Raw genomic sequence first — 16,275 nt, 5'->3', positions numbered from 1 at the left:
AAACAAATGATCAATGCGCGTGTAGACATGCGCAATTCCTACGCGTTAGTAGTGTGTTCCCGATAATCAACTCTGCGCAGTGTTTACGCAAAAAAAACATTGAAGATAAATGGTGCTAGCAAACCACACCTTAGCAACTGGACTGGACTTAGGAACTTAAATCAATTGCAATTTTGCCTTTTATCAGTAGGAATTTTATTGGAGGAAACAAGTACGGGTGGGAATTGCTACTTTATTAATATAAAACCACGACGTTTAGGACTGTTCGTACATTTGTTTGTTTATATATATTTAAGTGCAAGCTAAGCTAACTGCGCAGAGACAGAGAAAATAAAGCAGGGTGACAAAAGAATGTGATATATTTCATAAATGTGATACTAGACCTGTCAAGATGGTAAACCATGCTTAAATTATTACAATATTTACTTTAATTCAACCAACACTGTATACCAGTTCTGTTCAGATAAGAAATAACTGGGTGGATAGCAGGTCATAACAGGTGTGACATTCTCATATGTAGTAACAGTAGGACATGTCATGTTCAGTATTAATAGATGGTGCAGCTGAAAATGTGATATCTGCCTTTTATTTATTAAAAAAGATAAAGAATGGCTTCTCGGGGGAAATCAGAGACAAGCAAACTGAGACAAAACATGGAAGAACAGATGGACCGGTTAATGCAACAGCTCCAGGATTTAGAGGAGTGCAGGTAATGACATCCCACCAGTTCTCAGTTTCATGCACAGAAAAATACAAGAATTTGATCAGTTGTTTATTTATTCCAGAGAAGAGCTTGAAGAGGAGGAATACGAAGAAACCAAAAAAGAGACACTAGAACAGTTGAGCGAGTTCAATGAGTCGTTGAAGAAGTTGATGTCTGGAAATATGACACTAGTTGATGAATTGGGGGGAATGCAACTGGTAAGAAATTTAATTTTATTGTATTAACATACTGTATATGTTAATGTATGGATATAATTTTATAATTTTTTATAACATAATATAATTATGTATGTTGAGATAATTTATGACTGCAAATATTTACCAGGCGATCCAAGCTGCCATCAGTCAGGCATTCAAGACACCTGAGGTTATTCGGCTGTTTGCTAAAAAGCAGCCAGGGCAACTGAGGACGAGACTGGCTGAGGTGATTAACATTTTCAAATCTATAAACGCCTATACAAAGACTTGATATGAAAGACTTGATAAAGGTTGATATGATACTGTATGAATTCAGATGGACCGTGATGTGATGGTTGGAAAGCTCCCCCGAGATGTGTACACTCAGCAGAAAGTGGAGATTCTCACGGCTCTGAGAAAACTTGGCGAGAAGGTGAGAGGGCTATTATTGACACACAAATGCTTTCCGGCAGACATGCATCTATTTCAAGACTCGCGTGTTAAACTGTTTCTTATATCTGTAACTTGTTTGAATGCGCAGCTCACAACAGAGGATGAAGCGTTTCTTGCTGCAAATGCTAGTGCCACTCTGAGCCACTTTGAGAAGGTGACCGCGAGCCTGGGTAAGATGAGAATCAATCATCGATTACTATTGAAGCAACTTATGCTGAATAAATACCTCTTTAATAATCAAATGTATCTTTCCTTTTCAGGGTCTGAAGATAAGATAATGGCATTGGCCAGCTCTGGAGTTGGGAAGACCCAGACATAAGTCTGGTTTACTATAGGATTGAATTAGTTTTGTTTTTGCTGTCTGTGAGTTTTCCAGTATTTTGTGTTTTTATTTTTTTTAACATTGGTTGCAGTTTCTACACTTAAGAACAGAATTGGCAGATGACATCATCTGGTCACTCATCCTAAAGTATCTATGTTGGGAGTAATCAGGCAGTTATTTGTATCGTATACATCCTAGACATTTTATGTTTGATTGTACATTCTGATTTGGGTACAGTGAAAAAAGTGTTTACATTTTCAGTGAAATGTGTCAAACATTTACACATTAAAGCGCATTTTAGAATAGCTCTTATTTTCTGAATACAGTGACGTAATATTGCCTTTATTCAAAATGGTCTTAATTAATTTTTTAACCCTCTGGTTGTAATGTAATTTATTAACCTTATTATCAAGTTGTCTGCCAACAAGCCTTTTGGGTACTAGTATTTGATAGTAACAAACAGTTTCATTTAGTTTGTCATTACTTTTTAACCAGTGTGATATTTGTAAATATTTTGTATTTTGAATATATTTGACGATCGACATTTGAAAAGTTGTCAGTGTTTTCTCTTTTCTGTATTTACCATTTTTATTACATTGCATATAGTATTGGGTTTAAAAAGGAGTCGAAAACTGCTTTTAAATTCCATTACAGACTGGATTGCGATCTTTGGAAAATAATTTAATATGTAAATATTTAAAGACTTTATATAAAATTCCACACTGGCCATTTAACAAAATAAATACACAGGGTGTCAAACTAATACTTTTACTATGACTTTAGCTGGCTTCGGCCCTGTCTCTGTCCCAAATGGGCACCCTAAACACTTGAGGTATTCCGAGCTTTAGTGACGTAATGTTGCTTTGATTGTCGAGAAGATGCTGTGGAGCTCCTGTTAAAACCTTCATTGTGCCAAAATTTAAATTCAGTATAGATGTGAATTGTACTTTTCTTTTTAACTTAATTATTTTGCTTGCAAAATATTTTATCCACAAATGTAAGATTCTAACTTTGTCCCTTATTTTATTTTTCTCACTTCCAAAAAGTGAAGTTTTATATTAAATCTTTAATATAAAGTTGTTTTATATAAAAAATATTATCCACCTCCTTTAACAAAAAAAAACTACCAAAACTCAATGCATGCTCACACTTGGTGTTTTTATGTAAATTTGTGTATATATGTGTGAGGATTGTTATATGTTTATTTATTTTATTATCCTTTTCTGGATTCAAATATTATGTAATGTTTGGCCATTCCAGAACCCCTGGGTTTTCCTCTTGGCTTATGGTTAACTCACTTTTGTGTTCCGTAAGCAATTGATAAATAAATAAAAGTATGCTGCGGAGCTCGCGTCAGTGCGGGCTCGGCAAAAGTGCGCATCAAGGGCGTAACGTTACAACCCAAAAGGACTTCACGATTACGCGCATATGAAGTGTGACATTTGGGACAGGGACTCAGGGGCGCAGCTAAGGGGGGGGGGGGGGGGGGAGTTAGGACGATTCCAAGGGCCCACACACTTTTGGGGCCCCCTGAGATGATCTTGGATAGCTAGGTTGGTGTGGTAGAGGGCCCAACATAAAAAATTTTCATAGGGCCCAAAATTGCTAGCGGCGCCCCTGCAGGGACTTCTGCTCTCACCCTTTAGGCAGCATTGAAACTTTTATAAATGGTAGATATGAATATTTTTCAGTTTTCAAGCACTAGGTGGCAGCATTACTGTGGTCTAATTCACCGTCATGAAAGTTTAAAATGCCTGAGGAAACGTGGCCGATTAAAAACTATTCGGGTAAGGAAATATTTATTTTCTTCAAACTTTAAAGTATGAGGATGGCAGAGGATTAATATGATGCATTTATAATGCTGCTTTTAAAATCTATACAACAGATGATTGTAGGGGTTACTGAATGCTATAGGCCTTTAGTAATATAATGCATTACTATGTAATAATGTAATAAAAAGATACCAATACTAATATTGTACCCAAGTTTTAGAACACCTGCCTTTACATGCACATGAACTTTAATGACATCCCATTCTTAATCCGTAGGGTTTAATTTGGAGTTGGCCCACCCCTTGCAGCTATAACAGCTTCAACCCTTCTGGGAAGGCTTTCCACAAGGTTTAGGAGTGTGTTTCTGGAAATTTTTTACCATTCTTCTAGAAGCGCATTTGTGAGGTCAGGCTCTGATGTTGGACGAGAAGGCCTGGCTCACTGTCTCTCATCCATGTCTTTATGGACCTTGCTTTGTGCACTGGTGCGCAGTTATGTTGGAACAGGAAGGGGCCATCCCCAAACTGTTCCCACAAATTCGGGAGCATGAAATTGTCCAAAATGTCTTAGTATGCTGAAGCTTCTTTCACTGGAACTAAGGGACCAAGCCCAACCCACACTTAGCACAATGCAGTCAGGCAAGTATCTTTCTCCAAACCAAGACTCGTCCATCAGATTGCCAGACAGAACAGCATGATTCGTCACTCCAGAGAACACGTCTCCACTGTTCTAGAGTCCAGTGGTGGGGTGCTTTACACCACTGCATCCGACACTTTGCATTGCACTTGGTGATGTAAGGCTTGGATGCAGCTGCTTGGCCATGGAAACCCATTCCATGAAGCTCTCTATGAACTGTTCTTGAGCTAATCTGAAGTTTGGAGGTCTGTAGCTATTGACTGTGCAGAAAGTTGGCAACTTCTGCACACTGTGCGCCTCAGCATGCGCTGACCCCGCTCTGTCATTTTACGTGGCCTACCACTTCGTGGCTGAGTTGCTGTTGTTCCAAATTGCTTCCACTTTGTTATAATACCACTAACAGTTGACCGTGGAATATTTAGTATTGAGGAAATTTCACGAATGGACTTATTGCACAGGTGGCAACCAATTACTGTACGCTTGAATTCACTGAGCTCCTGAGAGCGACCCATTCTTTCACAAATGTTTGTAGAAGCAGTCTGCATGCCTAGATGCTTGCTTTTATACACCTGTGGCCATGGAAGTGATTGGAACACCTGAATTCAATGATTTGGAGGTGTGTCCTTAAAGTGTTTAACAAGTTTATTAGACCACCACCCAATGTAAGTTTGAGCCACAGCTGCCTTAAACTAACAATATTGATGATTACCAAAAAAATATTTGGTAAATGGTTAATCCACCAGTATGTGTAAGGTCTTTAGTCACAATTGGCCAAGTCAAAGTCCGGACTTGAATCCTATGGAAAACATTTGGGATTTATTGTTTTCAAAGCTAGAACGCACTAAATTTTCATTAAAAGCAAGTCTTTGGGAACAACTAGAAACTATTTGGAAATCAATAACAACAGAGACTGTGGAAAAGTACGGTTCATAAAAACAATGCCAGCAAGAATGCAAGCTGTTATCAAGGCCAAAGAATGTTTTTTGGTTATTTTGTGTGATTACATTGATTTTTTTTTGTGTCAAGATAAAAGTGGGCATAGAAAGAAATTGTGTGTAGCATATAAATGAAATAATCTGAACTCCGACACAACTTTATTCCCATCTCATCATTTATTTTGTTCATGAGCAAGCATCAACTTCACTATAATTATTCCTCTGAATAATAGAAAAGTGAATGAGCTGGAAGGCAACATCCAACAGTTCTACAACATCCCACTTTTCATTTCTAGAGCAAAAAAATAAAAGTAATTCAAAACGTGAACAATGACCACTGAAGGCTGCAAATCTGTGACAGATCATCTTTGATTCAGTAGTATTACCAGTCTCCTGACCCATCTACACCACTCCAAACCCACAGTATCATGTGCCAGTTACAGGAAATATTTATATCTGTGTTATACATGCAAAGACAATGCCCTGTTACATACTCACCATCTGCAGCCATTCACACTCAGCACAGACTCAGGTTATTTATAATGCGCCAGTGTCTTAAAATCATCAAAACCATATGACGAAATCACATCGTTTGAAATACATTTCACATGATTTTCCCTTGAGAAACTGAGGATGAATATTTGCATCAGGGGAAAGGAGGGAAGATACAAACAATTGTGCGATTTTCAGTACAAACATTGATTATACTAAATTTGGTCTCATGGAATGGTCTACATCGATCGAACATTTTCAAAATGACTGTATGTTGAGAATACACCGTCTGTGAGAGACTCTTACATTTGTGTGAGAAATCATGACGTATCTGATTCTTGTGAATTTCATGCTGCCCTCATCAGGAGATACACTTCAAGATCACCTTTCACTATACACATATTGTTAAACTCATACCCACATATGCTGCCTATAATAATGTATATCTTTTCCAAGTGGATTTCCTCAAACATTATTTAGTACAATATTCATTGATGATACAGTATGGACCTATTTTCTCTACACATCAACATGAACACAAGACATCTATGCTGGACAATTAAAACGCCCACTCTTGATAAAACTAGCTGTTGATCCCTATCATAACAGAAAATTAAATAAAAAGTTAAAATCACTTCCCCATACATGTACGAAATCGAATATTAAATAATTATAAAATAAGAAAATGGCAGGGATGAGTGTTTGGTTAGTTGTGTTATTAATGCGCTGTGATAGGCAAAAGGCACTCCCAACTTCACCAGCTGAAATCTAGACCTCTCTTTAAAGGCCCTGTCAATTTTGAGGGGGGGGGGGGGGGGACCAAAACATGTAAAAACTAAAACCTACAAAGAAATAACTAACATTTCGCCCTTTCATGGGTCACAAAAACAGACCTTCTCGACAACTTCCCGCATTTTTACCTTTTCTGACGTAACGTAAAATTATATTCATACCACCAATCACAACAAAGCCTTGTAGCTTAGGCCTTAAACTGAGAATAGTCATGCATGTAAACAACAACAAAACAAAAAAAAGGTCTGAATGAAGTACCCTAAAGCTTCACGCCCGTCTTTACTAAACAATCAAACAATGTACAATCCCCTAAATAATTAACAATCTTTTTCAAGCCCAACGGGAACGGAATATTGTTTTCCCCAATAACTGACCATTTTCGAAGGTGCATCCCGAAATGTCCAATCACAGTAAGAAAAGTATGAAAATGAAACTATAACATGGATCTGAGAGCAACTACGAGGAGAAATGACCTGCAAATCTGGAGTAGATTGATAGCGTCACCAAAAAGGAATAAAAGTTTACCAAATGTAAACAAATATCTTTACACAACTCTACAGTACAGTTCCATGTACAATAAAATCTAGCGACCATACTGCAAAAATATTTTACGCTTTAAGAGTTGAAATTCATTTCTTTGAATGTGTTGTGATAGGCAAACTAGCCCTTTTAATGCTTTTAGGGGCCTCGAAACGACAAGAATAATGTGGGGTAACCCTGAATTTGCACAAAAAAAAAGCCAATATTTTAGCAACAGAGGTCTGTTAAAACAGCACACAATAGACATCGCAATGCTCACATTGTCGATAATCACCAGCGCACCCATTTTCCATGTCATTCCACTCATAACTGTTATTCAGACTGGGTCATTAGAGTGCATACTGTGATTCCAATTGGTCTCCATTTATTACAGAAAATACAAGCACTATCACTTAAGAATGGCTTAAATAACTGCAGTGTGCCTAAACTGTACAACATACAGTACCACACACAAAAAAACAACTGTATATTCATCACCTGAATGTGATTATTAGTCCCCAAAACGTCACTGATTTAAAAACATTGAAGCCTTGGTGTAGCATTTGTGCCATTGCAAGCTCAGCTAGAATTAGCATATGTAAAGCCGAAGCACTGAACCAACTCCACGCCAACCCAACAGTACGAAACGAAACAGAACGGAACGAAACAAAAAGATGCACACCCACCTCCAAGAGAAAAGACAAAATGAATGACACTTTGCCACAGAAACCTCAGCCTCTGTCATGGGTTTCTCTCTATGAAGCGCACGTCTTTTGCACGAGCATGAGATTTACCGAAGGTTTCTGAAACATGCTAAGAGCATCTGACATAAATATTCTACAGCAGGTACTGTGTGACCGTTGGTTAGGCTTTCACTAACACATTGACTAATTACATGGTTTCGTCTTATTTACAAAATATCAAAAAGCAGTTGTATTCTTCCATACCAATGATTGCAAATCTTGCCATGCAATATAAAGAGGGGAAAGAAAGTGATTGGAAAGCATCAGTTTTCCCTCTAAATTTCCCGAGCAAATCAACCTAAAACGTCGGGTGCAAGGAATATACATTAAATCATTCTCGGAGCTCAACTTGAAAGTAAAAGTGCAGGGATGTGTCCGAACACAGCTTAAAAGAAAAGCAAATGTGTGCCGGGATTCCCTCGGAAAGGACAGAAAAAGGTTCAATAAATTAGGAACTTGTGTTGAGATACCTGTGATACTATACTACACTGAATACCACCACGATAAGATGTCGGTAGGGAAGCCTCGGCGGGTGGAAATGAAGCGGACTGCAACACCTGTCACGACAGACACCGGATATATTTGCATCTATATTGTACATATATCGTATAATCGTTTAGTTTTCAGCGTTTTTACGCATGGCTCCTTAGGTAAGGGGAACATGGGTGTCCCTATTGGCAGAGGGAAGTGACTGTGCAGGGGTGGATTTGTCATTGTGTGTGAGTGTGTGTGATCTTAAAGTAGTGTGTACTGCGTGTTTGGGAGGATCAGTAGTTGAGGGTAGAGTCGTCCCACTCCAGCTGCTGCTGTCTGCTCGAACCCTGCTGGTCTTCCTGTTCGCCGCCCTCATCTTCACTGCTGTCTGACTCTGCGCTGGTGATGTCGTCTTCCTCCTCTCCGTCCTCGCTCTCTTCCTCTTCCTCATCTCCTTCCTCTTCGCTGCTGTGCTGGTCCTCGTAAGTCTAAGAGGAAAAGACAATTGGAGATTCTTTAAACTGCATAATAAATGTCTGTAGATTTGAGTTGATTGATGAAGAATCTAATTATTTTTTTGTTTTTTTGAGCAGAGGTTGCCAAACTTTTTTTGTCAGCTGAACCTATAATATTTATATATATATACACACACACACACACAAAGCAAGCATAACATTATGCTTATTGTTGGCATACTGTTGGTCCTCCTTATGCTGCCAAAATCCTGACCCGTCAAGGCATGGACTCCACTAGACCCCTGAAGGTGTGCTGTGGTATTTGGCACCAAGATGTTTGCAGCAGATCCTTTAAGTCCTGTAAGTTGTGACGTGGGGCCTCCATGGATCGGACTTGTTTGTTCAGCACATCCCACAGATGCTCAATTGGATTGAGATCTGAGGAATGTGGAGGCCAAGTCAACACCTCAAACTCATTGTTGTGCTCCTCAAACCATTCCTGAACCATTTTTATTTTGTGGCAGGGCACATTATCCTGCTGAAAGAGACCACAGCCACCAGGGAATACCGTTTCCATGAAAGGGTGTACATGGTCTGCAGCAATGCTTAGGTAGGTGGTGCGTGTCAAAGTAACATCAGGACCCAAGGTTTCCCAGCAGAACACCCTGCCTCCGCCGGTTTGCCTTCTTCCCATAGTGCACCCTGGTGCCATGTGTTCCCAGGTAATCCACATGTGCACCCGGCCATCCACATGATGTAAAAGAAAACATGATTCATCAGACCCATCTTCCATTGCTCCGTGGTCCAGTTCTGATGCTCTAGTGCCCACTTGTTAGCGCTTTCTGCGGTGGACAGGGGTCAGCATGGGCACCCTGACTGGTCAAGGCATCCAGCCCCATACGCAACAAACTGTGATGCACTGTATATTCTGACACCTTTCTATCAGAACCAGCATTAACTTCTTAAGCAATTTGAGCTACAGTAGCTCGTCTTTTTGATCAGACCACACGGCCCAGCCTTTGCTCCCCACGTGCATCAATGAGCCTTGGCCACCCATGACCCTGTAGCCGGTTCACCACTGTTCCTTCCTTCGACCACTTTTGATAGATACTGGCCACTGCAGACCGGGAACACCCCATAAGAGCTGCAGTTTTGGAGATGCTCTGACCCAGCGGTCTAGCCATCACAATTTGGCCCTTTGTCAAACTCGCTCAAATCCTTACGCTTGCCCATTTTTCCTGCTTCTAACGCATCAACTTTGAGGACAAAATGTTCACTTGCTGCCTAATATATCCCACCCACTAACAGGTGCCGTGATGAGCAGATAATCAGTGTTATTCACTTCACCTCATAATGTTATGCCTGATCATGATATATATATACACACACACCGCAGATGGCTTATTTCATCCCTAGCCTCTATAGTGGAGGCCTGTGTACTTTATGGATCACAGCTAATGATCTCTCTATAAGATAAATATCTATGAAATAGTTTAGTTAAATATTTATTTCAATAACCTCACTATAAATACTGCATACAGTTCAGTAAACAGAAAATCCATATTAGTGAAGGAGGAGGGATGGTTATAACTGTATTTTTACAACAGTGCAATGAGTTTTTGATGGGTTCAGCCCTCTGCTGCATTGATTATGTATGAGTGCTCTAAGAGCACTAAGCGAGCTCTGTTTTAAGAACGCACCTCCATTGGGTTGACAGTGATGGTGAGGGCTGAGTCATCCCAGTCCATCTCGTTTTCTTTGCCGTTTTCCTGGTCCCTCATCGTGCTCTGGTGGGCAGCACGGATACGGAACACACCCAGGATGATCATAAACACCAGGAAGCTCACGCATACAACAATAACGATGGTGGCAGCGCTGGGGACAACTGTAAAGAGTGAAGGGACACAGATTAGCATTGGTATAGGGTGGGGAACAAAAAAAAAAAGAGGTTGGCTAAGGTGCCCCTCGCCGGATGTCCAGATGTTGTGAACAGCACTCATATATAATCCCTAAAAGCGCGCCATTAAAAACGGGCTAAGTACACGGCACTCCATAACTGCCCTACTTTCTATACTGACTTTAAACTGTGGAAAAACTCATGGAAAGAAACTGAATTCAGTTTTGAGCTTGACATTAAACCGATTATTCGTTTGATTACAAAGTCTGGATTATCTTTAATGAGAGATTAGTGCAATAATCTAGGAGAGATACTGTGAGAGATGAGGCAGCCAATGAAAAGTCTTTATCTCTAAGAGAAGCTGAACAGATGGATCAGAGGAGGGGAGGAGAAGGTATACCTGAGGCTTGGTGTGTGTTGGCCAGGTTGTGTCCAGACAGGTCCACTGAAGCATGCTGTACTTGGTTGATGAACTGAGGTTGTACCATAGCATTGTTAGCATGATCCATTGGGTTTGCTGTATGGATCACGTTGACCTGATTACATAAAAGATAAAGACGGTCACACAACTGCCATCTGCACAGTACAGTACAATACAGCTTGATACAGAATCAGCCTTTGCATATCCTTATTTGGCTTATTTTGATATAGCCTTACATATTCTATTTTTGTATTTACATTACCCTTAAAAAATAATCAATAACTGTTTTATATATTTGTATATATTCATGTAATAAAATGTATATGGTTAAAACTATATTTTTAAAAAACTAAAAGCTTATAATTTTTTTTAATCTTAATCTTAAAATATATTTTTATTAGTTATATCATTTCAAAATATTATTTTTAATTTGTTCAATATATACACAACTGTTCAAAAGTTTGGGGTCGGTAAGATTTTTTAAAATGTTGTTTAAAGAGGCCTTTTATGCTCACAAAGGCTGCATTTATTTGATCAAAGTAAAAACAGAAACATATTCCTGTGATGACAAAGCTGAATTTTTCGCAACCTTTAACAACAGAGTCTTCAGTGTCACATGATCCTTCAGAAATCCTTCTAATATGCTGATTTGGTGCTCAAGTAACATTTATTATTATTTTTCAGTGTTGAAAAGCTTGGGCTTCTTGATATTTTTGAGGAAACAGACATTTTTTCCAGTATTCTTTAGCCCTATTTGGACAGTAATTGTTTCTCGTGGGGTCATAAGGTATTTTCATCATTGACAGGGGCTAGTCAGTGATTTTATTGCCGTCCGAATCCAGAATGTCTCATGTTTTTCTCCCATCACCCGCGTAAAAATCTCATTTCCATGTGGAATAAAATGGCATCCTTTATTTTGAGATAAAATACAAGACAGAAAACCATTTTAACTATGTGTCTATATATTTTCCTATTTTTAAACAGATTAAATTTTTTTATTCATTTATTATTATTATACCAAGCATATGACATTTTATTTACAGCATACAATAATGTTATTGACCATGTGAGCAGCGCGTTCCCACAGGTGCGCAGGATCACAAAACTCACCATGAATAAATCGCCATCCGAATGCACGAGTTTTATCACTGAGGTGGCATGCAAATTTATTTTTACGGACTTCCATGTGAGAAACAATTACCGATCGAATAGGGCTTTAGATGAATAGAGTTCAAAAGAAAAGAATTTAGGCAATTTTAAATAGAGATCTTTTGTAACATTTTAATGTCTTTACTGTCACTTTTTAATCAAATTAATACATTCATTTAATGCATCCAATACATACATTTCATAAAGGTTTTACCAAAATAATCTTGCTGACCCCAACTTTTTTAAAGGTAGTGTGTGTGTGTGTGTGTGTGTGTGTGTGTGTGTGTGTGTGTGTGTGTGTGTGTGTGTGTGTGTGTGTGTGTGTGTGTGTGTGTGTGTGTGTGTGTGTGTGTGTGTGTGTGTGTGTGTGTGTGTGTGTGTGTGTGTGTGTGTGTGTGTGTGTGTGTGTGTGTGTATGTATGTATGTATGTGTATATATATATATATATTCACACACACACACACATACATAAGGTAGGTACTATGGTATTTTGGATGTAATAAATTATGAAAGAGGACAGCGTGCGGTCAGCCATACCTCGACTTTGAATTCATTGCTGATGTAGCGGCCATTGAGTTCAGAGCAGACAAGTTTAAACTTCCTGTCAAACAGAGCCTCTGTGTGCCAGTTCCTGTAACGGATCAGGTGCAGGACCTGTTCATAGTTCGCCATGGTGTTAACCCCTGTGGACAGAGACAGACTTTAACCATGTGTTGTTAAGATTACAGTATAGAAGCTTTTATTGCCATTAGATCAGTCAATCAGCCAGATACCGAATATAAAGTACTGTGAAGGAAAATCACAAATATAATCCAAAATGTGTGCAGCAAACTATATTGCAGTTGTTTGTTGATGTAGATGGATGAGTACCTGTGATGACCATGCCCACGTTAGAAGAGCTCATCTCCAGAGTTCTCTGCTGGATTTGGGCCAGATCCACCTCCAAACTCTCATGATCTCCATTCAGATCATCTCCCACTACAGTCACCTCACACGTGTCCAAGTTATGCATGATCTCTTCAGATACCACCGTCTCTTGCACTGCCAAAAACAAAAGCCATCCGTCAGTAAATTAGATCAGAGCCTCTCCTTTTGATTTAATTTAATCTTGGAAAGACTTGAATGTTCAGAATCAGTCCACCAATTAAGCAACCTGTAAGAAATACTTACAATGCACTAAAATGTCAAACAAAAACATGAGCCAAAACGTGCCCTTAGACTGTATTTTCCTAAAGCATAAGCTACTGTATACAGTTAATCTCAGAATCCATTAAATAGACTCCTACGTTGTCTTATCTATAGAACAACATCAGTATTTCTAGCTCTTATTTAAAATAAACATCCAAAATATGACTCCAAGACACAGTTTAACAATTTGCATTTCCATTTAATATGTCATTCCGAGTCCATATCATTCTTTCTTGTGTAGAACACAAATGTCATAGAGGTTTGGAATAAATTTTGATATAATTTTCATTTAGGGGTGAACTGTCCCTGCAAGTCATTTATCTTGCAGTCAAAGGGGATTTTATGATGCTTACCCTACAACTTTCTTTCACTTTCACTATCCATTTCCCTTCTCTCCATACGCTAAATCTTAAAGGGGTGGTAAACCACGATTTCACTATTCTAACTTTAGCTAGCGTGTAATGTTGCTGCTTGAGCATAAACAACATCTGCAAAGTTACAACGTTTAAAGCAAAGGGAGATATTTGCTTTTAAAGAAATCAGTTTCTAAGAACTAAAGCACACGGCCAGCAGGCGACTACACACATTCCTCCAGGGTTGGTGACATCACCAGGCTCAATATTTACATAAACCCCTCCTCCGAGAATATTAAATAAGGGGGGGGTGAGGCCATTTTGTATCGCGGCGCTGTTGTGGTATAGTTAGGCTGGAGTGTTGTTGCCGCGATGCAGAGGAAACGCTGTTATTTTCATCCGGATTGCAGGTCTGGGATACTTGCTCTGTTCAGCCTTCCTTGGGACGGGGGTGCGTTGCAGGGCGTTTAACATACAGCATGTTATATGCACGTGTGTTTGAGTCAGCGGGGAATCAGGCGCGCGCAGGGCTCCCTGCAGCACATCTAACAGAGGAAAACATCCACCGTCTTCGCGATTTCAATGCCAGATTTGCACAACGTCAGCTGGGTGAAAAAAACACTGCCGGTGCGTGGATGCACAACGCGCGCGCTGCACATTTCACGGAGGACAACACAAACTTCGGGAGTTCAATACAGGATATGCACAACGGCTTGTCCTGAAAGCTGGATTTACAAACAGAAGCTGTTTACGGGCCACAACCTGTAAGTCTGATTTATTTTTCATCGATGTGTTTTCCTGTAATAGGTTGTAGCAAGGAAGTAAACAGATGACAGCGCTGTTCTGCAAACCAGTCTGTTAAATGCTCATTCATACTTAACGTTATCCGACGAACACCTATCGTCACAAACACTAACGTTAAAATCTCAACAGCGAACCTGACATTAGTGTAAATGATTCTTTGATTAGAGCTTTTATGTATTGTTTATCTACAGGCTTGCTAAACATGGTTCTGTATGTGATTTGGCTAACTTACTAGTTAAAGCCAGTGCTTAGTGTTCGTTTTGGGTTAGTTCTTGCGACAGATATTTGGCTATAATCGTTCTAAAAATACAAAAGTTAAAGTGCCATTCAGTAGCGATTATAGATCCGCAGTCTTTACTCTTGAGGACTGAACAGGTTCTGCTCGATCATCTTCACTCAAATGTTCTGGGTCTGATTCGGGCTCATATGGTTTTATTGACGCCGTTGTTTCTAATACTGACCAAAGCACAGCCTCCGGTGAAGGGAAGGGGCGTGACGTTTCCGACAAACATGCACTAGGCGGTTAGCGAATCACAACACACTGAGCCAGCTAACCAATCAGAGCCCATTGCGTATTTTTGAGGGACTGGCTTCATACAACCCGGAAAGCATCAGACCGTTTTACAAGGAGGGACAGAGCAGTGTAGAATAAAGGTCAAATATATGAAAAATAAGGCAATTTTTTTTAAAACGAAGCATGAACACATGTTACAGTGCACCCCACAAACACAGTCAAGCCTTCAAAAGAATGTGTTTTACCACCCCTTTAAAATAAAAATCACGAGCTAAGAGAAAGCCTTTTAGACTTTCTTTTCCTGAAGCATAAGCTATTTATTTAATTCCAGAATCCATTATAAAGACTCCTACAAGTGACAGCAGTATGCCAAGCACTTATTTCAGCATCAACTTCCAAAATGTTACTCCAAGAAACAGTTTAATCACTATTCCATGTCCATTTAATCATGCCATTCAAGCCCATTTTACTTTGACTTACATTTCAAATTGAACTCAAACTGTCCTTTCAAGTAATTCCTCTTGCAATGAAGAAAACCATTCCCAGTCAATCTGTTTTCTGATGGTTATCCTACAACTTTTTTTTCCTCTTTTCTCTTATGAACCATTTCCTCTCTCTCCAGCTTTCTCAGCAAAATATGTGAATCTCACATTCCCAACGTACCTGTGGGATCATCCTCGCCTTCTGCCTCGGTCTCAGCTTCCACCTCCACCTCGCGAGTGATGGTACTGACGATCCGCAGCTCAGGGAAGAGCGTAACACCTTCCGTGCTCTCAAATTCAGCTGCTCCACGGGCAAAATGGTCAATTCCACTGAGGCTGATCTTTGGCTCCTCTGGCTGGAGAACCATCACGTAACCTTCAGAGTCTGGCACGGAGATGCACGTCTCCTCATTGAAGCATCTATAGAATTACAAAGTAGATCAATTATACATTCACCATTATGACTGCGCTAAAAGTATGACAAGACCACTTTTATTTTGGAACAATAATATTTCAAAGTGGGTTGAGCATGATGCAGATGAAACTTACTTGACAGTGGTGGTGACACGCAGATGGCGGATTCCTGGGGTGGGGAACTGCCGGGAGTTCAGGTACGAGATGTGCTGCATGACTTTCTCAAAGCTCTCAATGTCATCTCCCTCCAGGCTCAGAGAGGACTGGTTGGGGTTAAACTCCACCTAGAGAGGGACAGAGAAATATATATCCATCAGGGAACCAGTGCTATCATTGCTGACTAGAACTAAAACTCTTAGAAATGTATTTCGCAGTCATTAAAATTAAGATGAAATAAAAGAGAATAGAAATGTTACTTTGGCAACTAACTGAAACTGTAAGGTACTAGAATTAAAAACTAAAATAAAAAGGAACAACTTATAAGCAACTTATATATACATTTATTAAGCCTAACATGGATTTACTGTATATATCATGGATATATCCCACTATATCTGCA

The 16,275-nt window shown here is 39.5% G+C and overlaps 2 protein-coding genes across 7 annotated transcripts in view; one reads left to right on the top strand and one right to left on the bottom strand.

The window, feature by feature from the left end:
* The first annotated feature begins 85 nt into the window (after positions 1-85).
* Positions 86-2,786, top strand: lzic (leucine zipper and CTNNBIP1 domain containing). 3 transcript variants are annotated; one of them, XM_079802399.1, is made up of 8 exons: positions 86-217; positions 454-499; positions 602-709; positions 786-921; positions 1,049-1,147; positions 1,238-1,333; positions 1,442-1,523; positions 1,614-2,786. In XM_079802399.1, the coding sequence occupies exons 3-8, from the start codon at positions 609-611 to the stop codon at positions 1,670-1,672; spliced, it is 573 nt and encodes a 190-aa protein (XP_079658525.1). In that variant the 5' UTR covers positions 86-217; positions 454-499; positions 602-608; the 3' UTR covers positions 1,673-2,786. The 3 variants fall into 3 exon arrangements, with proteins under 3 accessions (XP_079658525.1, XP_079658524.1, XP_079658523.1); XM_079802398.1 differs by lacking the exon at positions 454-499 and having other exon boundaries at positions 86-211; XM_079802397.1 differs by lacking the exon at positions 454-499.
* A 2,396-nt stretch (positions 2,787-5,182) lies between these two features.
* The window catches only part of clstn1 (calsyntenin 1), a 49,654-nt gene continuing 38,561 nt past the window's right edge, over positions 5,183-16,275 (bottom strand). For all 4 annotated transcript variants that reach the window (XM_079802917.1, XM_079802914.1, XM_079802916.1 and 1 more), the window contains 7 exons: positions 15,852-16,000; positions 15,484-15,722; positions 12,832-13,002; positions 12,499-12,644; positions 10,791-10,926; positions 10,194-10,378; positions 5,183-8,526 (listed from right to left, as the gene is read on the bottom strand). In XM_079802917.1, the coding sequence (XP_079659043.1) occupies positions 8,332-8,526; positions 10,194-10,378; positions 10,791-10,926; positions 12,499-12,644; positions 12,832-13,002; positions 15,484-15,722; positions 15,852-16,000 (1,221 nt within the window). In that variant the 3' untranslated portion in view covers positions 5,183-8,331. The remainder of the gene's footprint in view (positions 8,527-10,193; positions 10,379-10,790; positions 10,927-12,498; positions 12,645-12,831; positions 13,003-15,483; positions 15,723-15,851; positions 16,001-16,275) is intronic.

Source organism: Gobio gobio, assembly GCF_949357685.1.
Source record: "Gobio gobio genome assembly, chromosome: 21".
NCBI lineage: Eukaryota > Metazoa > Chordata > Actinopteri > Cypriniformes > Gobionidae > Gobio > Gobio gobio.
The sequence above is the reverse complement of the archived record's forward strand: the minus strand, read 5'-3'. Positions and strand labels throughout refer to the sequence as shown.

Excerpts from the sequence above, each read along its gene's own strand:
- lzic (XM_079802398.1), top strand. The coding sequence starts at position 609 with ATGGCTTCTCGGGGGAAATCAGAGACAAGCAAACTGAGACAAAACATG. Across the intron at positions 710-785 it reads CAGGATTTAGAGGAGTGCAG|AGAAGAGCTTGAAGAGGAGG; the intron begins GTAATGACATCC and ends TATTTATTCCAG. Across the intron at positions 922-1,048 it reads AATTGGGGGGAATGCAACTG|GCGATCCAAGCTGCCATCAG; the intron begins GTAAGAAATTTA and ends AATATTTACCAG.